The sequence below is a fragment of the Podarcis pityusensis genome (assembly GCF_964106645.2).
Source record: "Podarcis pityusensis genome assembly, chromosome: 2".
NCBI classification, from domain to species: Eukaryota; Metazoa; Chordata; class Lepidosauria; order Squamata; family Lacertidae; genus Podarcis; species Podarcis pityusensis.
Window position 1 is genome coordinate 111,032,650 of NC_138029.1, and position 25,798 is coordinate 111,058,447.

A 25,798-nucleotide genomic window follows, 5' to 3' on the forward strand; every position below is an offset into this window, starting at 1 on the left:
CTCCCTCAATGAGCACTGTGACGTTCAGCTTGCGTCGCGTAGGCGAGTCGGTTTGGCCAATCGTGGTTCCAGACGGGCAGCGGCAGTTGGTGAGAGCGAAACAACTTTCCTTGGCAGACTGGAGTGAAGACTTGGACTTGCGAATCGATGAAGGGGGGGTGTCAGACGGAGCCGATCGGCAGACCTTAGCGATGTGGCCCCTTCTGGAACACTTCCTACAGATGGCGTCTCTGAATCGACACTTGGCACGGGAATGGTTGCCTCCGCAGCCATCACATTCCGGTTGGCCCTTGGACTTCTGTTGGAACTTCCTGCGCTCCCGCTTTGTCTGGTGCACGTCATCGTCTTCACTGGAGGATGCCTCCTCACTGCTGGCCTTTTCATGATGCACCGGAACTGGCTCCCTAGCAAGACGCAGGCTGCTGGACTTGCGGATCTCCTGGGCGGAGCGTTCAGCAGCTTCTGAGGCCACAGCCTCCTCAATGGCTTTCTGTAGCGTGAGGTCTGGCTTGGCTAGGAGGCGCCGTTGCAGATGGATGTCCCGGACCCCGCAGACGATTCGATCCATCAGGGCATCGTCTAAGTCTCGGAACTCACAGTGCATTGCAGCCTGTCGCAGGGCGGTGGTGTAGTTGTTGATTGACTCCCCCTCTGCCTGGTTCCGGTGGTAGAACGCATGGCGGGCAGCAATCTTGGACGGCTTTGGTGCGTAGTGGTTGCGGAGCTTCTCTTGGATCGTGTCCCATGGTGTTGCCTGGACTGCTTCAGGCGCAACCAACGCTCGGGCCGTCTCAAACACCTCAGGCCCACAGAGGCTGAGGAATAGGCCCCGCTTCCGCTCCTGTGATACTTCTGTCAGCTCGTTGGCTTGGAGGTAGCAGTCGAACCGAGCGAGGTAGGAGTCCCATGATTCAGAGGCTGGCGCAAACGGCGGTAGAGGCACAAGTGAAGCCATGATTCCGATGCCGGCGTGAAGGGCGATGGATGGAACACAGTGCTCTAGCCAGAACAGTCAGCTCTGAATTGGTTCTGCCCAGTGATTTCGCTCAGTGATTTCGCTCTGTGATTCAGCTCAGTGATTCAGCTCAGTTCAGAGGCTGGCCGCATCTGGCTGTGCTCTGATGTCCATCAATCCCATCCTCGTCGCCAGTGTTAGGTGGTGGGTTGACATAGCAGCCAGCACAGCGATTTCTTCAAGTAGCTCTTTATTATGGTAAGCTGGAATAGAACTAACTGCGAACAGCTCAGCCGGCCTGTATTTATAGGCAGCCGGCTGTCAACATTGTAACCACAACAGCCCAGAGTTCCCGCCTAAAATAACTGCCGCGGACCTGAGTGAAAACTATCTACAGACCTGAGTGAAAACTATATACAGTATCCCCCTGTTGGCCCAGGGTGAAACTACACTACATAACAGTTTCCGTGTGCTGCGCTGGTGCTGGCTTGCCAGCTGCAGCTTAGTCACGCTGGCCACGTGACCCGGATGCTGTCTTCGGACAAGCGCCGGCTCCCAGCCTCTTGAGCGAGATGAGCGCGCAACCCCAGAGTCGGTCACGACTGGACCTGTTGGTCAGGGGTACCTTTAACTTTACCAACCATGGCAAGAAATGAAGCACATATCTGCTCATCCTAAAGACAGGATTTGTACACACTTAACCTTTAGACTCACTTTTTGCAGACCCACACGCAGTGTGCCCCTTGGGGGCTGAAGAATATGGAATTGGCAGGTGGAGCAAAAAGACACAACAGCTTTCTGGAATTGAAAATTGGCCACAACTTTATTAAGTACAGGCGTAGGTAGGCTTTGGCTCAGGCACTGGGTGTGAATACGACACCAGGTTTTTGCATGGACAGGCGGAGTCTCCCCCAACCCCAGGTGACCCCCGAGCGGAATAATGACTCAAGACAATGTGTTATGGGATTAAAATTGGCCACAACTTTATTAAGTTTCAGATGTAGGGAGATCTTGGCTCAGGCATTGGGTGTTTATCCTTCCCAGTCCCCAGCCAGGGATCTGGGAGACATCAGGGTTATCCAGAATGTGTGGGGATTGGGCTGGCTCTGGAGAACATTTATTCAAGCAGAGAGCCCGCCCCCCGTTTCGCCACCGTCGCAGGGGAGAGCAATGACAACCTCTCGACGTATGGCCAATGCCTCCCCTCAAGACCCCTTTAACGGGGAACCCTGGGATCACCGCCGCAAGGGGGGCGTGGGTAACCGCTTCACGCCCCGCCCATTTAGGAAGACAGACTAAAGGATTCTGCCCAAGGCCTGAAACCACCAAAGTTGTGACATTTTGCTACAGGGAAGTCAAAACCTGCCAATGCGGGAAAATTCCTTTCCGGCCCTTCAACAGCGACCATGACGTAGCAGCGCCCGCGTACCTGTGGAGAAGAGGTTAACCTGCAAAAGGAGACTTCACTGAGGGAGGGCAGGGTGGGAGAAGCTCTGGAGCCAACGGATGCTTTGCAGGTAAGATTCATCTTCTGTTGTGTGGGCAGGGCGGTCCCTCCCCCTACCTGGCCAATCCCCTGGCAACACCTCCCCAGGCGGGATTGGGCGATAGGCTGAGGTAGGCGGAGACCTCCAGGTATCCAGCCTGGAGAGGGCAAAACAGCCCATACTACTGGGAGCCGCCCTGGGATCTGGGGGGCTGCGCACGACCACGCAAAAGGCGCCCCCTATTTGATGTGGGGAGCTGTCATTGCCTAATGGCTGAAATTTGAACAGGGCACTGCCTGGTTATGGGCCCCCCTGAGAGGCAGGTCAACTAAGCCGGCCCTCCCCTGGCAGCCATTGGAAGTTCTATGGCCTGTCTGCTTTCCATATGGCTTCAAGACAGAAACTCCCACTCAGACGCCTTTACCAGGGTTCCCTGAGATATCACATCTGCCTGAGGCCAGGGTGATGCTGGCCTCAAAGGCAGCCAGCTGAAATCCTCCAGCGGTGGACCAGAGGGGAGACTTCTTCACTCACGTCCATCACCGAGGCCCCGCCCCCACTATCTGCCCCAATTGGCTGGCTACAATTTGAATGTTGGCAGGCTATCCCACCATTCCCTGCAGTCCGGCTGAGGTCAAGTCCAATGGCCAGCCATGTAGTGAGGAGGCTGTTTTCCTCTGCCCAGGGGTCCTCATGCTGAGCTGCCACCATTGCCCACCCTGGAGTCGGCTAAGTGATTTTTCCATGGATGCTTTAGTTGAGGTTCCTGCATTGCAGGGGGCTGGACTAGATGGCATTTGGGGTCCCTTCCAACTCTACAATCCTGTGATTCTATGATTCCAGGCATTGGTCCATGCTTGTTGGTATCTGAGTGTGGTTTTTGTTTTTGTCCTGAGCTTTAGCCCCTGAAAACCTGCTCTTTAAAGCTGAACCAGAGCAAATGCCAATTCAAAAAAGGGCACTCGGACACGGAGCTTTAAATTGTGAGCCCTGCCTGGAAAGAGTGGAGGAAAGCTAAATGTGGATAAGCCCTTAATCTCAGTGCAAATGACCTGAACAATGTAAGTGATGTGCAGTTTATACAATTAAAGCCACCGGAACATTTCCCCATGACATGGTGGGACAAAGGGAAAACCTCTTGGACCCATGCCTAGAAGTTACGGACCCGAGCGAAGTGTGGACGAGCCCACACTCTGTTATCACAATGGGCATTTTTACAGCACTTTCCCTCCCAGTGACAACATACGCAACTGAATGATCTTTTTACCACTTTGTGTAGGGTGAAGACATGGCTGCATTCCACAACAAGCGAAGTTTAGTTGCCTGGCTTGTGTTTGTTGACTGCTCAGGGAGAAAAGTCAAAGGACAAATTTATAAGAGGTGTCATTGGCTGCTTTGACCGAGACCCTGAAAGGCTCCAGTTTTCATTTAGGGAATGACCGACTTTGTATCATATTTCGCTTTAAGTGAATGGGAGACAAGCATTGACAAAGAAGTCTGGCTGGTTTCAGACTTCACATCTGGCATTCACCACAGCCCAGGCAGTTTCTGTATAAAAGTTTGGCTTTACGTTGTTGTTTTAAATTTGGCTTAGAGTCTTACGGTCTTGTTGTTCAATGAACAGACTGAAGCTTTATGTCTTTCCAGGGCCCAGCTCTGTCAATTGTTAAATGGACAAATAAAGCCATTTGTTAAAAGATCGTTCTGAAATGTATAATCCCATACAGTACCAACAGGCACAGCCCAACATTGTATCTTGTTGCTTCCTTTCAACACCACGGATTGGTATGTGGGGTTCAGTCGTATAAAGGCAACAAGCTGTAGTTACGCGTCATAGACCTTGCCCATCCCCTAAAAACATTATTTCTGCAAACACCTATGCATACTGGGTAGCTGAGGAAGAGATTTTAGGCAGCTGTTCCCTACCAGGAAGTGACATATTGTAAGGGTTTGGAAAAAGTTCCGGATTTCTATTCTTACCAGGCTTTGTGCTAGATCCCAGAATTTGCTGTGATTATAGTCCCATGCTGAAATATCCACGAATAAATGAAACAGAATTATTGATGCAATGGTTCTCTGAAATCAGAGTAATGCTAGCTATGGTGGTGGTTCTGTTTGTTCTGAGTATTGTGTATTCACATAGTTCTTTTAAAAATCCCTTGGCCTTAAGGAACATATTTATTTACTTATTTTCTTATGTTTATGCCATGGAACCCAAGGCACTGTACATGTGGTTCCCAGGTGGTCTCCCAGCTGGGCACTGACCAGACACAGGAGGCTTACATGCAGCAAAGTGGTAGCCTTGTGGGTCTTCACAACGAATTCCATAGTCAGGGTGCCACTACAGAGAAGGCCGTGTGTCTTCAGAACGTACCTTGGAAATGGATGGCATCTTGGGAATTGACAGGACCTAAAAGGAGGAAACAGAGGGGAGGGGAAGAGGCTACTCATACTGGTAGCCAGTGTGGTCTCTTCCAGCTGTTGTGGGACTTTAGCTACTACCAGCATAGCTAATAGTCAGGGCTTATGTATGTTGTAGTCCAAGGAAGACGAAGATATAATGGGTACAATTTTGCATTCTCTAGAATCTTTTGTTTAGATTTCTGACATGTGCTTTACGTTGGGCTGGAGGTGGTCCATAAAATGCAGCTAGCACAGAACACAACCAGCATGGTACTATCTGGTACTTCTGCAGTATCCAATGTAACAGCTGTTCTGTGGAACTTGCACTGTCTGTCTATATGTTACTAGACCTAATTCAAGGTGTTGGCATTAACATGGCCAGCCCTGTATATCTTGGGACGTAGGTATATGATGGCAGAGGTGTAGGAAGGTCAGGTGGTAACCAGTGCAGAAAGTTTCTTGTCACCCCCCCCCATTGATTTTTTTTTTTTTGCCTGCAAAAATAGTTTTACGTTATTTCATATTTTCTTACAAAGGAATGTGGATTATGGGCCTCTGATAACAAGGAGGCGACTGTGGACAGATAGTTAAATCTAGAGGATGGATTGTGTTTTGGCACCACTGAACTGAAATTTCAGCCTTCATGACATATGAAAACGGCCACGTAAACAGTTATTTTCGTGGAGGAGGGTCAAGATATTAACTGATATGCACGAAATTTCAGATATAGCTATATAATCCCATGTGTAGTAAGATAAGACCTTTGGAGCAGGCATTTTCACACACAAAAAAGTTTTTTTATGAACCACCCTAGTAGGGCAGTACTTTTTCCTTGATAATTTGTCACCCCCCTCCATGATGGCACCCGGGGTGGCTCGCCCCCTGCCCCCCTTCCTACACCCCTGTAGGATGGAGACCCTTTCCCTCATAACAGCCTGCTCAGGTGGTGAGGTCAGGCAGGCGGGCGGGCAGGGGAATCTCCTTGCCCCACTGGCAGGTACAGCTCACTGCATGACAGGGCCTTCTCTGTAGCAGCACCCTGACTATGGAATTCCCTTCCTCTTGAGGCACAAACTGGTTAGGATTATAACATGGTTAGGATTCCACAGAGGAATGACGATGGACTTATTCTCCCAGGATTTTGTAGGATTTGATTCCTTTGAGTAGTACTCATCCACATTTTGCTCAGAGTAGGTCCACTGGCATTTAGCGCCTGCTAAGGGACGCGGGTGGTGCTGTGGGTTAAACCACAGAGCCTAGGACTTGCCGATCTCAGAAGGTCGCCGGTTCGAATCCCTGCGACAGGGTGAGCTCCCGTTGCTCGGTCCCTGCTCCTGTCAACCTAGCAGTTCGAAAGCACGCCAAAGTGCAAGTAGATAAATAGGTACTGCTCTGGAGGGAAGGTAAACGGCATTTCTGTGCGCTGCTCTGTTTCACCAGAAGCGGCTTAGTCATGCTGACCACATGACCCGGAAGCTGTACGCCGGCTCCCTCGGCCAATAAAGCGAGATGAGCACCGCAACCCCAGAGTCGTCTGCAACTGAACCTAACAGTCAGGGGTTACTTTACCTTTAAGAACATTATTGTTTAGACAAGCCTACCCAGATGCTTAGAAATGCTGATGTGAATTTTAATCTGCTTTAGCATTTTAACTTATTGTTTGTTTTAATGCATTGTAACCCCCCCCCCCCCATTTTATGGTTTTATCTTTTTGCAAACCTCTGAGGATTTTTTTTTGTAACAATCAAGCAGTGTATAAGTTTTATGAAATAAAATAAAAATACATACAAGTTAATGAACATTGCCAAATCAGTCCCATTCATTTCAGTAGGTCTACTCGAGTAAAACCGCTTTGAATAAAAATACAAACATCTAGAGGACTACATGTTACCTAGCCCTGTTCTAATGACGTATTGAGGTCATGGGTGCCGCCTTCTAAATAATACATTCTTTCCTTGTTTGTAAACCATTTGCAAAGTGTCTGGCATCCTCATAACTTGACTTTAGTGACACCCTAGCAAGAAATTCTTCTTTTTCTGTTATGTGGATTTGCACTTACTTGTCCTGCTCTGTCACCAGGCTGGCTAGAAACACAAGGTGGAATTAGGGTGGGAAGCGAGGTCACGTGTGTCTCCTGTGTTCAGGTGCTGGGGGGCTGAAATATCTGGGACTCGGAGTCACAACAGGAAGTGACTAGGAACAGGCAGAGTAGAAACAGAAAATGTGCCTTTGCTAGCAAAGCACGTCCTCCTTATTTCATTTGATCATCCCCTGTGAAGCTGATCTTTACGCAGTTATTTCAGCCACACTAAGCTAAACAGGACGACAGTACTCTAAGCGAGCCAGAGACTAAAATGAAACGAAACTGCCCCCACAAATTCTCCTCAAATTTCTCCTTTGTAATTTTCAAGTGTGAATAATCTCCAGGCCTTTAACATCTGCTGAATAGTCTTTCATTCTTCGATATCAGAATTTCAGCATTTGGCCCTGATCCATATTTGTTTGGAAGGAAGAGCCACTGAACTCTGCGGGACTTATTTACAAGTAAGCATACATATCCCACTGGGGCTTTAGATATTGTTAATGTTTTCCGTTGATTTCACTGGGGATTAATTATGACTAACGTTAGCTGTGATGGGGCTTTGATGTTTCAGTTGTTATTAATATGATAATTGCGTGTGCCGTGCTTCCATCACTGAAATGATGGATTCCATCACTGGAATAATGGACCAAAATTGTGTATTTTGAGCAGCAGTTCCACGCAAGACAAGATCGCAGAGTGGGGCAGGGTACACATTTTCTTTCTATGTATTCTATAATGTCTACAACTGGAATTTACAAGCTAGTGCCTATTTTTGACGGGATATTAAGGCAGAGCCAGTAGAACTTAGACAAATGAAAGAACCAAATTATTTATTTTTGCTGCTTTGATTTCCCACCCCAAGACTTTACAATAAATGGAAACACAGAAAAACTACAACTTGCAGAGAAATCGTTAGCTAATACTTGTTTAGTGCAGTTCCCAGTTCTGCCAAAATGAACAACGCCTCTAGTCTATGCCTCATGAACTGCCCAAATTGAGAAAATGTTAAAATACTATATTTTAAAATGATTTTTGTCAGAAAGATATGTCCTTAAGAGTGCATTTTTACCATAGAGGCAAGCCCCACTAGGTTCAATGGAGGCTGATTTCCGGCAATGGTGCAATGGACTTCAAACTAAGTCCTAGTAAGATGGTATTGTTCAGTACCTCAAAGGTTTGGATCATATAATCCAGCGAATGGAGTCTAGACTATTAGTACATAAACTGAACCCAATAGACCAGGGGTCAGCAACCTTTTTCAGTCATGGGCTGGTCCACCGTCCCTCAGACCTTGTGGTGGGCCGGACTATATTTTGGGGAAAAAAGAACAAATTCCTATGCCCCAGAAATAACCCAGAGATGCATTTTAAATAAAAGGACACAGTCTACTCAGGTAAAAACACGCTGATTCCTGGACCGTCCGCAGGCCGGATTGAGAAGGCGATTGGGCCGGATTCGGCCCCCGGGCCTTAGGTTGCCTACCCCTGCTCTAGACACATGAGAACTAGTTTATTATAGTACCACAATATGTGAGGTCTGCGCTGGTGGGTCCCCAGCACGAATCTCACCTCAGCCACAGTTCCTGCAGCCTCAGTCCCTGCTCCCCCATCTGCAAAATGGGGCTAATAATACTGACCTACCTTACAGGGCTGCTGCAGCAGGACTACTACCAGGATAAAACATGCAAAGCACTTAAAATGCACTATGCAAATGCTATGTGGTACTGATGTCTGAGAAACCAAATATCCCAAACCTTAAGCATGCAACAATTTCCCATGGGGATTTACTCCTTATTCGGGAAGCCGTGTGGACACTGCTTCCCATGAAATAACCCTCTAAAGCTCTTTAATTTATGCACAATACACAGTGATATACAGACCTGAATGTGTGATACAAACATTGCAGAATCGGTTATTATATCCCCTACATTAACAAAAATACCTTAAGTCTTTGTCGGTTGGAAGCGAGCCCTTTTAGCACTTACATCTTTCTCACTGCTGCCACCTAGAGGTAGTTGCCACTGCTTGTTAGCAGCTGGAACCAATTGCTGTTCGGAGCAGTACCGATTTTCTCAATAAATAACAATAATAATAAATATGTGTGTTGGGGCTATTGCTAACCATAAGAGCTTCTCAATAAATTATCACCTGATACTGAAGGTTTAACCAAGTCAGCACAGAAAGTGTGCCGGGAAGACATCAGAGACCCTTGCTATAAGAAGCCATAATTGTTGGAACCAACCATTGTTGGCTGGAATTGTTGGCTGATATCTTCACAATCCAGGGACGCCTGAACCCTCTGTTGGCTGTTCCTCCTCCTCCAGCTGAAATCTTGGATGCTCTGGCGCATAAAGTGGGTTTGGTAGATGTTGTAAGACCCAGACACAGGATTCTGCAGGCAGTAGATGACCTGCAAGAGATCGCAACACAAGGAAGGGAGAGTGAGCCAGAGGACAAACAGGAATCGGTCAACACTGGTGATAGCCCAGTATACCTGAAGGAGCATCTCCACCCCCATTATGCAGCCCGGACACTGAGGTCCAGCTCCGAGGGCCTTCTGGCGGTTCCCTCACTGCGAGAAGTGAGGTTACAGGGAAGCAGGCAGAGGGCCTTTTTGGTAGTGGCACCCGCCCTGTGGAACGCCCTCCCAGCAAATGACAAGGAAATGAACAACTATCTGACCTTTAGGAGACATCTGAAAGCAGCCCTGTTTAGGGATTTTTTTAAAAAAAAAATGTTTGCTGTTTTATTGTATTTTTAATATTTTGTTGGCAGCCGCCCAAAGTGGCTGGGGAAACCCAACCAGATGGGCAGTGTGTGTATATATGTATGTATGTATGTATATATGTACAGTGGTACCTCGCATTACAGACGCTTCAGCTTACAGACGCTTCAGCTTACAGACGCTTCAGCTTACAGACTCCGCTAACCCAGAAATAGTACCTCGGGTTAAGAACTTTGCTTCAGGATGAGAACAGAAATTGTGTGGCGGCAGCGGGAGGCCCCATTAGCTAAAGTGGTACCTCAGGTTAAGAACAGTTTCAGGTTAAGAACGGACCTCCAGAATGAATTAAGTTCTTAACCTGAGGTACCACTGTATTATCTATGCATAAAATGAAATGAAATGAAATGAAATGAAATGAAATGAAATGAATATAGCTGTTACCCAAGACAACTTTCACCAGATGTCTTTTTGTCTGGGAACTTTGGCTTTTTCTAGCTGGAGCTGCACCATATGGGTGAAAAAGAAACTTTGACTCTCTAACACCCTCCCATATTCCTCTGACGTATCCCGGTCCCTCATGCCCACCACAGCATCTTCTGTAGATGGCAACTTCCCCCACCCTTACCATGCATCCGATGCACATCAGGAGCACGACACAAAGCACAACGGCTGGGCCGAGGAGGAGAGGAAGAGCCCATTGTGGGAATTTATTTCCTGCTGGGTTGAAGAAAAGAGAAAGCATAAATAAAAAGTGTCTTTGAAGTAGCTGGAGATAAGGAATGTGCCTAGATATGACTGGGATACGCCCAGCAGTAGGCAAGGCCCGATGGCTGATTTCTGTTTGAATCCAGGGCTGTGCCTATGGAGAAAGCAAGACCTGCTTGGAGTGTGATGCTGGCAACCCCTCCATCATAGGCTCAGGTTGTATATAAGTGTAAATAAACCATATATCCTAAAGACACCACAGTCTCCGCTGTGCCTCGTTTCCAAAAGAAAACACTAACCCTGGGTAAGCACCTGGAACCCCTGGAATCTCACACCGCTCAGAGATTGGGGCAGCGTGTGACAATATTGTTGTTGTTTAGTCGTGTCCGACTCTTCATGACCCCATGGACCAGAGCACGCCAGGCACTCCTGTCTTCCACTGCCTCCCGCAGTTTGGACAAACTCATGCTGGTAGCTTTGAGAACACTGTCACTGTTTGACAATATACTTGAATGAAATAAACTTACCAGCAGTAGTGATAGCTGACTGAGACGTTGCTGCTGATGATTTTGTGGTAGACACACCATTGGCACCAGATGTTCCAGTGGGGGCAGTTCCAGCTGTTGAACAAATGTATTGCCATGTTAATTTCTGCTGTGCGTTCTGTTGTGCTCATTGAATGTGTTCCCCAGCTCTTCAACACGGTATCATCCTTGTTGTGCCTGCCAAGAAATGCTATTTCTGGCATGGTTGTGGTAGTAACACAACAGGAGGTCTTGTTTCTGGCCACAAAAGCAGTAGTAGCTTGGATGGTGAACAGGTGAAAACTTGCTTCCATATATGAAGCTTGAAATGGACGTGTTTGATCCATTTTATTTTGGCATATTTTTTAGGTACTCTTGTCTGAGGTATAGGATCATAAGAAAGAAATATTTAAGAAACAACAATTCTTACCTGTTGTTAGTGTAAGAGTGCTTGGCGTGGCTTCAGCAGATGGTGTTGTGGATTCCGACAGGGGAGTTGCTGATTTCGGCTCTGTTGTAGGAACACTGCCAAAGGTGGGTTGAACTTGAGAAATAAAAACAGTCATAGGAGTAGAAGAAATAGTAATAGTAATAGTAATAGTAATAGTAATAGTAATAGTAACAGTAGGGTAATCTGAATTAGTCATATACAGTGTAAAGTGATCTGCTTTGATTTTTCCTCATCCATTTCACCACTGTGTCCAGGCAGTGGCCCAGGGACTGCAAGTGTCTCCTGATTCAGATGTCTGGAGAAACAGACCTGTCATCAGCGTACTGATGGCACCTTGCCCCAAAACTCCTAATGACCACTCTCAATGGCTTCATGTAGCTATCAGATAGCACTGGAGATAAGGTCACCCCATAACACGGCTGCCAGAGGACAGAAAGAAACCCCAATGCTACAACTCTCTGGACTTGGTCCTGATGGTAGGCTTGGAACCACTGTAATACAGTGTCCCCTAATTCCCATTCCCTAGAACCGGTCCAGGAGTATACCATGGTCAATGGTATCAAAAGCCAACGAGGGATCAAGAAGCAGGAACAAGGTTGCACCTCCACTGTCCTACTCTCTGCAGAGGTTATCCATCAGGTCGACCAAAGCCGACTCAGTTCCATAGCTAGCCCTGAATCCATACTGGAATGCATCTAGATAATCTGTGTCATTCAAGGATGCCTGCAGCTACCCCACCATGGCTTTCTCCATCACCTTGGCAATGGACCAATAGCTAAAGGGCCCAGAGCTGGTTTCTTTAGGAGTGGTCACACCACTGCCTCTTTCAATGCAGCAAGGACCACCTCTTCACTCAGCGAAGCATTAACCACACTCTGGATCCAACCAGTCAGCCTGGCTCTGCTAAATTTGGTAAGCCAGGAGGGACAGGGGTCAAGGGAGCACATGGTCGGATGCACTGCCACCACCACTTAGCCCACATAAGGCAAAACTAATATTACAATACACCATTGATTGCAGTACTGGGTACTTCAATCAGAGCTGCAACAAATGGAGAGTCAACATCTCTCTGAAGTCGAGCAATTTTATCCTCAAAGTAGCCAGATAGTCACAGCAGGTCTTCAAGGGCTCCAGAGGTCCCTTCCTCACACTGGAAGTCAGTAGCCGCTGGACTGTCCGCCAGCCAGCTACTAGAGGACGCCATGCGAGCTGCAAAATGTGCCTTTTTCACAGCCCACACTGCCACATGGTAGACACTATTGTGTGTTCTTACCAGTGTTAGGTCAGCTTACAGCGTGACTTGTCCCACCTGCTCTCCAGTCTTCACCCAGCTTGTTTCACAGTCCGAAGCCCCTCAGATTACCAAAGAGCTGCTCAGGCTCCAAAACGCTGGAGGGATCATGTCAACTGTCCATTTCTACTCACCATATAAGAAGAGAAGGGCTTTGACAAGATCCCCAGCTTTCAGCTTTGGAAAATCCCCCAGAGCTTTCTGGAACACATCAGGTTCCATCAGTCTCCAAAGACAGGCAATCTGAACAGACCACCACCTTTTACAGGTGGGGATGCCACCATTAGTCCAAACTTAACCAGATAATGGTCCAACCATTAGTCCAAACTTAACCAGATAATGGTCCAACCATTAGTCCAAACTTAACCAGATAATGGTCCAACCATTAGTCCAAACTTAACCAGATAATGGTCCAACCATTAGTCCAAACTTGACCAGATAATGCTCCAACCATGACAAGGGAGTTTATTGCGCTCCCCTTATATTCACTGCATCCCTCCTACCACCTGGAGCTAGCCCAACAGCAGCCTCCGTTTTGGTGAGTCAAAACATCTTTCAGACACTAACACTTGAAGGATAGGTCATGAGCAAGCAAAGCAAAGTTATGTTGAATAAACAAAACAAACTCTAACCTGTTGTCAGCATTGAGGTACTTGTGCCTTGAGGAGAGGTTGCATCAGGTGTTGTGGTGGAGTCAGATGAGGGAGTTGCTGATCCCAATTCTGTTGTAGCAGAACGGCTAAGTACAGTTGATGATATAACGGTAGTGGTAGAGGCTTCAGGAGAGGTTCTTTCAGTCACTGTTGAGTCTAACCCTGTTGTAAAAGTACTACTCGTACTAGCTGCAGAGGTTTCAGGGTTGCTTGCTTCAGGTGTAGTGGTGGGCTCAGATTTGGGAGTTGTTGACTTCAACTTTGTTGTAGCAATACTACCAACTGCAGTTGTTGTTATGACGGTACTTGGGGATGTTTTAGAAGTGGTTGTTTCAGGTATTGTGGATTCAGATGGGGGAGTTGTGGACTCCAAAATTGTTGAAGCACCACTGCTAGCATCAGTTCTTCCTATTACTGTAACAGGGGCAGTTTCAAGCATTGTAGTAGATTCCAGTTTGGGAGTTGTGGACTCCATCTTCATTGTAGCTGTAGTACTATCTAAAATGGTCTGTGCAACTGTAGTTGGAGAGGTTTCAGGAATGGTAATTTCTGGAGTTGCAGTGGATTCAGATCTGAGACTTGTGGAGTCCATCATTGCTGTAGTAGTACTGCTTGCATCAGTTCTTGATAGGACTGTACCTGGAGAGGTTTCAGGGGTGGTAGTTTCTGGCGTTGTAGTAGATTCCAATTTGGGACTTATGGAGTCCACCTTTGTTGTAGTGATACTAATATCTGAAGTTGTAGGTATAACTGTAGTTCGGGAGGTTTTAGAACTGGTAGCTACTGGAATTACAATGGATTCAGATGTGGGACTTGTAGAGTTCATCGTTGCTGTAGTAGAACTACGTGCCTCAGTTGTTGATAAGACTGTAGTTGGGGAGGTTCTAAAAGTGGTGGTTTCAGGAATTGTAGTGGATTCAAATTTTAGAGTTGATGAAGCCAAATTGGTTGCAGCACTACTGTTAACTTCAGTTATCAGAATGACTGTAGTTGGGGTGGTTTCAGCAGTGGTGGCTTCTGGCATTGTAGTGGATACAGATTTGGGAGCTGTGTATTCCTCCTTTGTTGTAGGGGTACTTGTATCTAAAGTAGTTGGTGTAAGTGTAGCTGGAGAGGTTTCGGGCTTGGTAGTTTCTGGCACTGTAGTTGATTCAGTTGTGGGAGTTGTGGAATCCATTTTTGTTGTAGGGCTACTTGTATCTAAAGTCGTTGGTGCATGTGTAGTTGGAGAGGTTTCAGGCTTGGTAGTTTCTGGCATTGTAGTTGATTCAGTTGTGGGAGTTGTGGAGTCCATCGTTGTTGTAGGGCTATTAGTATCTAAAGTTGTTGTAGTAACTGTAGTTGGAGAGGCTTCGGGCTTGGTAGTTTCTGGCATTGTAGTTGATTCAGTTGTGGGAGTTGTGGAGTCCATCGTTGTTGTAGGACTACTAGTATCTAAAGTTGTTGTAGTAATTGTAGTTGGAGAAGTTTCGGGCTTGGTAGTTTCTGGCATTGTAGTTGATTCAGTTGTGGGAGTTGTGGAGTCCATTTTTGTTGTAGGGCTACTGGTATCTAAAGTTGTTGGTGCAAGTGTAGTTGGAGAGGTTTCGAGCTTGGTAGTTTCTAGAATTGTAGATGATTCAGTTGTGGGATGATTCAGTGTAGTTGGAGACGTGGAATCCATTTTTGTTGTAGGGCTACTTGTATCTAAGGTTGTTGGTGTAAGTGTAGTTGGAGAGGTTTCAGGCTTGGTAGTTTCTGGCATTGTAGTTGATTCAGTTGTGGGAGTTGTGGAATCCATTTTTGTTGTAGGGCTACTTGTATCTAAGGTTGTTGGTGTAAGTGTAGTTGGAGAGGTTTCAGGTTTGGTAGTTTCTGGCACTGTAGTTGATTCAGTTGTGGGAGTTGTGGAGTCCATCGTTGTTGTAGGGCTATTAGTATCTAAAGTTGTTGTAGTAACTGTAGTTGGAGAGGCTTCGGGCTTGGTAGTTTCTGGCATTGTAGTTGATTCAGTTGTGGGAGTTGTGGAGTCCATCGTTGTTGTAGCGCTAATATTATCTAAAGTTGTTGTAGTAACTGTAGTTAGAGAGGTTTCAGGCTTGGTGGTTTCTGGCATAGTAGTTGATTCAGTTGTGGGAGTTGTGGAGTCCATTTTTGTTGTAGGGCTACTTGTATCTAAAGTCGTTAGTGCAAGTGTAGTTGGAGAGGTTTCGGGCTTGGTAGTTTCTGGCATTGTAGTTGATTCAGTTGTGGGAGTTGTGGAGTCCATCATTGTTGTAGGGCTACTTGTATCTAAAGTCGTTAGTGCAAGTGTAGTTGGAGAGGTTTCGAGCTTGGTAGTTTCTGGCATTGTAGTTGATTCAGTTGTGGGAGTTGTGGAGTCCATTTTTGTTGTAGGGCTACTTGTATCTAAAGTCGTTAGTGCAAGTGTAGTTGGAGAGGTTTCGGGCTTGGTAGTTTCTGGCATTGTAGTTGATTCAGTTGTGGGAGTTGTGGAGTCCATCTTTGTTGTAGGGCTACTAGTATCTAAAGTTGTTGTTGGAGAGGTTTCGAGCTTGGTAGTTTCTGGCATTGTAGTTGATTCAGTTGTGGGAGTTGTGGAGTCCATTGTTGTTGTAGGGCTACTAGTATCTAAGGTTGTTGTAGTAACTGTAGTTGGAGAGGTTTCAGGCTTGGTAGTTTCTGGCATAGTAGTTGATTCAGTTGTGGGAGTAGTGAAGTCCATGTTTGTTGTAGGGCTACTTGTATCTAAAGTTGTTGTTGGAGAGGCTTCGTGCTTGGTAGTTTCTGGAATTGTAGTTGATTCAGTTGTGGGAGTTGTGGAGTCCATCGTTGTTGTAGGACTACTAGTATCTAAAGTTGTTGTAGTAATTGTAGTTGGAGAAGCTTCGGGCTTGGTAGTTTCTGGCATTGTAGTTGATTCAGTTGTGGGAGTTGTGGAGTCCATCTTTGTTGTAGGGCTACTGGTATCTAAAGTCGTTGGTGTAAGTGTAGTTGGAGAGGTTTCGAGCTTGGTAGTTTCTAGAATTGTAGATGATTCAGTTGTGGGATGATTCAGTGTAGTTGGAGACGTGGAGTCCATTTTTGTTGTAGGGCTACTAGTATCTAAAGTCGTTGATATAACTGCCGTTGGAGAGGTTTCAGGCTTGGTAGTTTCTGGCATTTTAGTTGATTCAGTTGTGGGAGTTGTGGAATCCATCGTTGTGGTAGCGCTTCTAGTATCTAAAGTTGTTGTAGTAACTGTAGTTGGAGAGGTTTCGGGCTTGGTAGTTTCTGGCACTGTAGTTGATTCAGTTGTGGGAGTTGTGGAATCCATTTTTGTTGTAGGGCTACTAGTATCTAAATTCGTTGATATAACTGTAGTTGGAGAGGTTTCAGGCTTGGTAGTTTCTGGCATTGTAGTTGATTCAGTTGTGGGAGTTGTGGAGTCCAACATTGTTGTAGCGCTACTATTATCTAAAGTTGTTGTAGTAACTGTAGTTGGAGAGGTTTCGGGCTTGGTAGTTTCTGGCATTGTAGTTGATTCAGTTGTGGGAGTTGTGGAGTCCATCTTTGTTGTAGCACTACTAGTATCTAAAGTTGTTGTAGTAACTGTAGTTGGAGAGGTTTCAGGCTTGGTAGTTTCTGGAAATGTTGTTGATTCTGTTGTGGGAGTTGTGGAGTCCATCGTTGTTGTAGGGCTACTAGTATCTAAGGTTGTTGCTGTAAGTGTAGTTGGAGAGGTTTCAGGCTTGATAGTTTTTGGCATTGTAGTTGATTCAGTTGTGGGAGTTGTGGAGTCCATGTTTGTTGTAGGGCTACTGGTATCTAAAGTCGTTGGTGCAAGTGTAGTTGGAGAGGTTTCGAGCTTGGTAGTTTCTAGAATTGTAGATGATTCAGTTGTGGGATGATTCAGTGTAGTTGGAGATGTGGTGTCCATTTTTGTTGTAGGGCTACTAGTATCTAAAGTCGTTGATATAACTGCAGTTGGAGAGGTTTCAGGCTTGGTAGTTTCTGGCATTGTAGTTGATTCAGTTGTGGGAGTTGTGGAATCCATCGTTGTGGTAGCGCTACTAGTATCTAAAGTTGTTGTAGTAACTGTAGTTGGAGAGGTTTCGGGCTTGGTAGTTTCTGGCACTGTAGTTGATTCAGTTGTGGGAGTTGTGGAGTCCATTTTTGTTGTAGGGCTACTAGTATCTAAAGTCGTTGGTGCAAGTGTAGTTGGAGAGGTTTTGATCTTGGTAGTTTCTAGAATTGTAGATGATTCAGTTGTGGGATGATTCAGTGTAGTTGGAGACGTGGAGTCCATTTTTGTTGTAGGGCTACTAGTATCTAAATTCGCTGATATAACTGTAGTTGGAGAGGTTTCAGGCTTGGTAGTTTCTGGCATTGTAGTTGATTCAGTTGTGGGAGTAGTGGAGTCCATCGTTGTGGTAGCGCTACTAGTATCTAAAGTTGTTGGTGCAAGTGTAGTTGGAGAGGTTTCGGGCTTGGTAGTTTCTGGCATTGTAGTTGATTCAGTTGTGGGAGTTGTGGAGTCCATCTTTGTTGTAGCGCTACTAGTATCTAAAGTTGTTGTAGTAACTGTAGTTGGAGAGGTTTCAGGCTTGGTAGTTTCTGGCATTGTAGTTGATTCAGTTGTGGGAGTTGTGGAGTCCATCGTTGTTGTAGCGCTACTATTATCTAAAGTTGTTGTAGTAACTGTAGTTGGAGAGGTTTCGGGCTTGGTAGTTTCAGGCATTGTAGTTGATTCTGTTGTGGGAGTTGTGGAGTCCATCTTTGTTGTAGGGCTACTAGTATCTAAAGTTGTTGTTGGAGAGGTTTCGAGCTTGGTAGTTTCTGGCATTGTAGTTGATTCAGTTGTGGGAGTTGTGGAGTCCATTGTTGTTGTAGGACTACTAGTATCTAAAGTTGTTGTAGTAACTGTAGTTGGAGAGGTTTCAGGCTTGGTAGTTTCTGGAAATGTTGTTGATTCAGTTGTGGGAGTTGTGGAGTCCATCGTTGTTGTAGGGCTACTTGTATCTAAGGTTGTTGGTGTAAGTGTAGTTGGAGAGGTTTCAGGCTTGGTAGTTTTTGGCATTGTAGTTGATTCAGTTGTGGGAGTTGTGGAGTCCATGTTTGTTGTAGTATCTAAAGTTGTTGTAGTAACTGAAGTTGGAGAGGTTTCAGGCTTGGTAGTTTCTGGTATCATAGTGGATTCAGATTTGGGGGTTGTTGGCTTAAAATTTCTACTAGTCAGTTCTGCTGTTGGTAATAGCCTATTAATGATATTGCCTATATTTATTCCTGTGAAGATGAATGATGTTTATAATCATTTTAAACAAATAGTATTATAGTTTCTGGGGTTTGATCTATTGCCTAGTTTATACTTTCCAGTCTATAGTAATCACATAATCTCCTTTTTTTGATAAAGATAAGGGATGTTATCTGGACCTGTTTCAATATCTCCCTTCTGACATCTTGTATAAATTCTGAATTGATATCTTGCCCAGTCACCTTATCCTTCAGAAGGGTACTTTCTACGGCACTGGAAGCACTTTCCCCAGTCAAGGATCTTAAGTGAACCAAAAGTAGCTCTGCACCTCCTGTTCCAAACCCTTCCCTTTTCGTTTCTGCAAAAGTAGTGGGGGCATAAAGTCAAGGGGCTGCTGGTCAGCCTCAGGATTCTCTTCCTTCTAATCTCCTCCCATCACTTGCCGCAACCTAAAAGCAGCAGTAGCTGCTGTCCTTTAGCTGACTCCGTCCAGCAATTACCACCACAAGTTATCAACACAAGAGGGGAACTTGGCATCAATGCATCATTGTCGAGTGTGTTGTATGCAGCTTCAAAAGGAAATTCCCATGACTCCTGAGGCTATTTCTCAGCAAAATCTCCCTGGGGAATGGGGAAGGAAGACTGCACAACACCCTGTATATTCTTTGAGCTAATGCCTACATTTATATGCACACTTTACCTGGTATATGTGCAGTTTTAGCAATGACAAACCTAGACAGCATCTTAAAAAGCAGAGACATCACCTTGCCAACAAAGGTCCGTATAGTAAAAGCTATGGTTTTCCCAGTAGTGATGTATGGAAGTGAGAGCTGGACCATAAAGAAGGCTGATTGCCGAAGAATTGATGCTTTTGAATTATGGTGCTGGAGGAGACTCTTGAGAGTCCCATGGACTGCAAGAAGATCAAACCTATCCATTCTGAAGGAAATCAGCCCTGAGTGCTCACTGGAAGGACAGATCGTGAAGCTGAGGCTCCAATCCTTTGGCCACCTCATGAGAAGAGAAGACTCCCTGGAAAAGACCCTGATGTTGGGAAAGATGGAGGGCACAAGGAGAAGGGGACAACAGAGGACGAGATGGTTGGACAGTGTTCTCGAAGCTACCAGCATGAGTTTGACCAAACTGCGGGAGGCAATGGAAGACAGAAGAGCCTGGCGTGCTCTGGTCCATGGGGTCACGAAGAGTCAGACATGACTAAACGACTAAACAACAACAACAACATGTGCATTTTTGTGCACAGGATATCTCTGGAGAACTGCATTGCAAAATTTGAAGCAGTGGGAATTTTGAAGAATGGCTGTGCTTCGGTTTGCATATTGTTTTGGGAAATGCAGATTAGGTGAGTTTGCTGTTAAAGGTGGGCTAAATTGAAGTTCTTCCCAGTCCTCAGCTCTACCTCTGAGACACTACTGGGGATAAAAGAAGGGTGTGTAGGGCCAGGAGAAAGCAGATTGAGAAGGCCAATACACATAAGAAAGAGATGAAAGGATGAAAAAGAAATAAAGGTTAAAGGACGAACACACCTCAGAGTAAATAACTTTGAATGAGAGATGAAAAAGGAAGCCTATGCAATCAAAAGCAGCTAAATAAAATAGAAATAATAGATAATTATATAGGGCCGAATATATAATGTATGACATATAAGAGAAATCTGAGTCAACAGTTTGATGCAACAGCAAAAAAAGCTTATGCGATTCTAGGCTGCATCAACAGAAGTCTGGTGTCCAGATCAAGGGAAGTAATAGTACCACTCTATTCTGCCTTGGTCAGACCACACCTGGAATACTATGTCCAGTTCCGGGCACCACAATTTAAGAAGGATGTTGACAAGTGGGAACGTGTGCAGAGGAGGGCAACCAAGATGATCAAGGGTCTGGAAACTAAGCCTTACGGGGAACGCTTGAAGGAGCTGGGTATGTTTAGCCTGGAAAAGAGGAGACTGAGAGGAGATAGGATAGCTGTCTTCCAATATCTTAAGGGCTGTCACATGATGTAGGATGGAGCAAGCTTGTTTTCTTCTGCTCTGGAAGGTAGGACTCAAACCAATGGCTTCAAGTTACAAGAAAGGTGGTTCCGAATAAACATTAGGAGGATTTTTCTGATGGTGAAAGCTATTCAACTGTGGAACATTCCACCTTGTAAGCTGGTGGACTTCTTTTCAATGGATATTTTTAAACAGAGATGGGGTGTCCATCTGTCAGAGATTCTTTAGCTACGATCCTTGCATTGCAGGAGGTTGGACCAGTTGACCCTTGTGTGTGTGGGGGGGGGTCCCCTTCCAACTCTCCAACTCTCCAATTCTATTATTCTATATTTTTTACATGATTGACAAGTCAAACTATGGGCTCACCAGAGGTTTATAGCCATCGACTTTTTTATAGGTCAGAGGAATGCTCACATTAGAATCTTAAAAGCTTCGAGAAAAGTCCACCATACACGGTAGAGAGCCATAGAGAACCCATGATCAATCCAGCTTCTCTTTCCCAGCAGGCCCAGACCAGCAGTACAAATAGTTTAAGGGTCGCCCAACAGCTTCCATCCAATGAAGCTGCTAGTTGGAAGATTGAGGGCAGAGAAAAGAAAGGACTTCTTCACACAACAGTTAAACCATGGGAGTCCCTCCCACACAATGCTGTGAGGGCCAACAACTTTTTTTAAAGGGTTAGATAAATTTAAGGAATTATAAAGCTATCGACACCTACTAGCCACAGTTGCTATGTTCTGCCCTGGCCCTCCTAAGCCAAGGAAGCCACATGTTTGATAGCTACCTCTTTACTGGCAAGAAAAGCACTTATAGCAGCTTCCACTGTGTTCTGGATGTGTACACACACTTCTAGCCTCAAGGCAGCTGTCCACAGTTCTGGGAACTACAGAGCAGTTGCAACAACAGGGAGACCCTGCCCCACTGCTAGCTTAAAAGGGAAAGGTAAAGGGACCCCTGACCATTAGGTCCAGTCGTGACCGACTCTGGGGTTGCGGTGCTCATCTCGCTTTATTGGCCGAGGGAGCCGGTGTACAGCTTCCGGGTCATGTGGCCAGCATGACTAAGCTGCTTCTGGCGAACCATAGCAGCACATGGAAATGCCGTTTACCTTCCCACTGGAGTGGTACCTATTTATCTACTTGCACTTTGATGTGCTTTTGAACTGCTAGGTTGGCAGGAGCAGGGACTGAGCAACAGGAGCTCACCCCGTCACAGGGATTCAAACTGCCAACCTTCTGATCGGCAAGTCCTAGGCTCTGTGGTTTAACCCACAGCGCCACCCGCGTCCCACTGCTGGCTTATATACCCTTTTATGATGGGTTGTGCGCCCACAAGCTGAGACTTCTCCTGCACGGATACCACCACTGCTTTTCCCACTTGATGCTCCTCTTGGTTCTAGGAGTCAGTGGGGCAGGGGAAGGTGGGAAGTCTACTGCCCCGTCTGTCAGCTGAAAAGCCTCTTCTTCTTCTGCCACATCTGGCTCACCTTCCTTCATCTCGGATTGCCCTGACTCTCCCTCCTCCCCTGGCTCCTGCCTTGCGGACAGTGCCCAACCCCATGATTCACTGATCCCCTCTCCTGGGTCCTTCTCTGTCCGGGGGCTGCCAGGGCAACAGGTTTATCAACAGGGAGACTCAGAGACTCAAAGTCTAGTCAGCTATTTTACTTAGGAAATTAGTAGACAACAGAGATCACTTTTAAAACCAAGAATGCAACACAGAAATGATAGGTCCCAGATAAGGCAGGGGGAGAAATTTGATTCAGATTGCCATATCTATCAAGTCTGCATTTCCTGAAACAATATGAAAACTGTAATACAGTCATCCTTTGAAATTCACACTTATCTGAATTTTGCAATCCAGTTCTTCATACAACCTGTGCTTACAAAAGTGCATATATTATGGGGAAAGTGTGTAAAAATGAATTACACGCACAAATGCATTATATTAGGGGAAATTGCTAGCAGAAATGTGTGCATTAGTCAAAAACTGCGTACTAGAAAAGCACACTAGAATGCTGATGAATTTTCAAACGGCTTTTAAAAATATATATTGCAAATTGCTGCAGAAATATGGAGAACCAAACGTAATGTTTGAAAAATCAGAACTGCAATTCACAGTCCCTTGCACCCTTAGCCCAGAATCATGGTAGTGGTGGGGAACAAAACACCTTACCTCCTTCCGCCACATGCATGCTCAGAGCAAATATAATCCACAATGCAACCCTGGATGCTTTTTGTATTCCGTTCATTGTGCTTGCTGCAGCTGGATGCCAAGTGCTTTGAGAACACTCCTCTGCCTTATATAGCTTCTGAAGCACTTGAAGCATGCCTCATTTGGGGCTTACAGGTGTTGCTCCAAAGCTGTAACATCGCCTTTTGATCAGAAGGTGTGGCCTGCTGAGCTCATGTCATGTATTTTTGGGCCTAATGAAGTGTACACAAAAGACTGGGCTGGGAAAGAACGATTAATATACCTTGGATTGTTTATCTGCCTCATCACAGGCCCTGTATCTGATTATTTTTAGACATGTTGTCCTTGGCAATCAATTGAGGGGAAGTTGATTTAGTGACTTTCATGAGTCCTAAATGATGGGGCAAGAGCTCTTGCCAATATTGAACATTGTCTACATAAGTAGGCTTTGAAAGGTGGTAACAGAGGGTGGTTTGTAGCAGAAGTCAGAGGGGTGGAGGACTGGATGTGGCAGGTGCAAGGTATTAAAGCGGTGATTGGGTGGAGGGGTGCACCAATGAAAAGAGGATGGAGGAATGGTGAAGGTTACATGTCCTATATACATTATATGAGCCTGTGTGATATTTGAGATCATTATAACCTTCTTGTTGTCCTCACGTGAGGGTCCTGTGGATGGCAACTTGTCAGGGACCTTGAGGAGGAGGACTGCGCTGAGGAAGAATGGTGGGAGCCACCCCCTCCCCCTCATCCTGAATCTTCTAAGGAGCAGGACAGTATAGATTTGGAACAGTGGTTTGCAGAGGGGCATAGTTCAGAAGGCAGAAGCTGGGAAATACTGGATGGGGAACAGCTAGGAGAAGAAACACTGGAAGAGAGAGGGTGAACAGATTCACAGTCTCTGGATGGCTCTCACCCCCTTACCCAAAGACACAGAGAGCTCAGAAACTGTTAGAACAGAAAGTGCAGAGGGTACAAGCTCAGATTACAAGATGTGGGAGTGATGTAGATTAATAGGGATGGAGGGAGGAGTGACTCTTAATTGGGAGCACCACCATTCTGCAAAGACATGTTCTTTTGTCTCTTGCTGTGATTATTAAAGAACCTAACTGGTAAGACGTTTCTTTCATTTGATCTTCTTATTTACTGCTGGGGGGGGGGAGCTGATTCCCCGAAGCCTGACACAACTGGGGAGAGGGCCTTGGGGGGGTTACACCCCAACAGTAGAACACCCTCCTAAGAGTGATCCACCTAGCACCTTCCTTGTTATCTTTCCACAGATGGCGCCAGAGAGGGGGGCACACACAAGATTTCACAGTGCAGACTCTGTGTTGACGCTGCTCAGCCTTTACATACCTTGTATCGCAGAAAAGGCCTCTAGTCTCCAGTGAAAATCTCAGCTCAAGCATCCATGACAGACGGCCATCCAAGCTCTGCTCTGAAGCCTCCAAGGAAGGAGAGTCCGTCACGTTCCATTGCTGAACAGCTCTTACTGTCAGAAAGTTCTTCCTAATGTTCAGTTGGACTCTCCTTTCTTGTAACTTGACTCCAATGTTTTATGAAGGGTTAGTTCGATGTTCTATTTTACTCTTAGATTTTATGACTAGTAACAGTTCTGTACTCTTATTCTTAGCATCTGTTGTGAAACCGGTGTGTGAGTGGTTCTTTGTACTGTACCCAGGACAATTACAAAGTGAACTTCTTTGTCCTGAGGGAATTTATGACCAGATTCACATACATTAACCCAGAGTATAGCTTGCGATGTCTGCACTATTGTACCAGCTCACACTTGCTTTGTTTCTCCTTTCCAGGAGTTTTCGATCAGTACAGGTCAGCAGTTAGGCCATGGTTTGGCTCAGTATGCTATCCGAACCATGGGTTGTGGTTAATGTCCCTCCTCTTTCACCAGGGCCTCTAACTATCAGCTGGACCTTGGTTAAGGAGCAAAGACTTTAATCGTGATCCCAACTTTGAATAACATGCTAAGCCAAACTTGGTTTAGCTGCCATCGCACACAGAGCTAAAAAGCCCAGGCAGGGGGAAAGTGGCTGTAATCGCCTCCCTGAGAACCAGCACATTCTTACTGAACCATGGTTGAGCTTATCATGACATGCAAACATTGTCAATGAGTCCTGATAGAAGTAGAGAGAAAGGAGGTCCTTCCTACTGAGATCTTGTCCAACAGGTCTGCTCACCTTCCCCGGTGGGCGGTGTTGCGGCTGAGCATCTGGGACTTCTCAGTGATCCAGCTGGGGGGAAGACGGATGCTGCCCTCATTGCACTGACTCCCAGCTGTGTCACATGCCTGGTTGTCCAATCAGCTGGGGGCTTGGATGCAGGCTGTTTTAACCACTGCATGGCTGGAGGGCTTCCTCCAGTCGCCTCCTTGCTGGATCTCCCAGCCCACCCGCCCTGCTTTTATGCGTTGCTATAACAGCAACTTTGCTATGGACCGCCATATTGGCTGCCATATTGGTGGGGCCGGGTAGGAATTTTTCCACTAGACAGATTGGCACCAGCCATTTGATTTTTGCCTACCTTGTAGCAATCATCACAACTTTGTAAGCTTGGGCATTGGGAAAGCGTTTAATGGAGGGAAGGTTGTACCCCTCCTCAATAAGAGGCCTACCCCTCCTCAATAAGAGTATCCTGTTAAAGGGATCAGGGTGTGTGGCTCCTGTCCGTAGCTTGGATGTGGGCTAGGGCCATGCCACAAACCCAACGGGGACCCTGCAGGGTGCCCCTATTTGACATATAGAATCATAGAATCATAGAGTTGGAAGAGACCACAAGGGCCATCGAGTCCAACCCCCTGCCAAGCAGGAAACACCATCAGAGCACTCCTGACATATGGTTGTCAAGCCTCTGCTTAAAGACCTCCAAAGAAGGAGACTCCACCACACTCCTTGGCAGCAAATTCCACTGTCGAACAGCTCTTACTGTCAGGAAGTTCTTCCTAATGTTTAGGTGGAATCTTCTTTCTTGTAGTTTGGATCCATTGCTCCGTGTCCGCTTCTCTGGAGCAGCAGAAAACAACCTTTCTCCCTCCTCTATGTGACATCCTTTTATATATTTGAACATGGCTATCATATCACCCCTTAACCTCCTCTTCTCC

The 25,798-nt window shown here is 46.0% G+C and overlaps 1 protein-coding gene across 1 annotated transcript in view; it reads right to left on the reverse strand.

The window, feature by feature from the left end:
• Positions 1 to 14,322, reverse strand: part of MUC21 (mucin 21, cell surface associated) — a 37,460-nt gene extending 23,138 nt beyond the window's left edge. The window contains exons 1-7 of the mRNA XM_080996090.1: positions 13,256 to 14,322; positions 11,312 to 11,425; positions 10,885 to 10,977; positions 10,278 to 10,366; positions 9,170 to 9,337; positions 4,817 to 4,852; positions 3,710 to 3,783 (exon numbers count right to left, since the gene is read on the reverse strand). Of these exons, the coding sequence (XP_080852216.1) occupies positions 3,710 to 3,783; positions 4,817 to 4,852; positions 9,170 to 9,337; positions 10,278 to 10,366; positions 10,885 to 10,977; positions 11,312 to 11,425; positions 13,256 to 14,300 (1,619 nt within the window). The 5' untranslated portion in view covers positions 14,301 to 14,322. The remainder of the gene's footprint in view (positions 1 to 3,709; positions 3,784 to 4,816; positions 4,853 to 9,169; positions 9,338 to 10,277; positions 10,367 to 10,884; positions 10,978 to 11,311; positions 11,426 to 13,255) is intronic.
• Between the last annotated feature and the right edge of the window lie 11,476 nt (positions 14,323 to 25,798).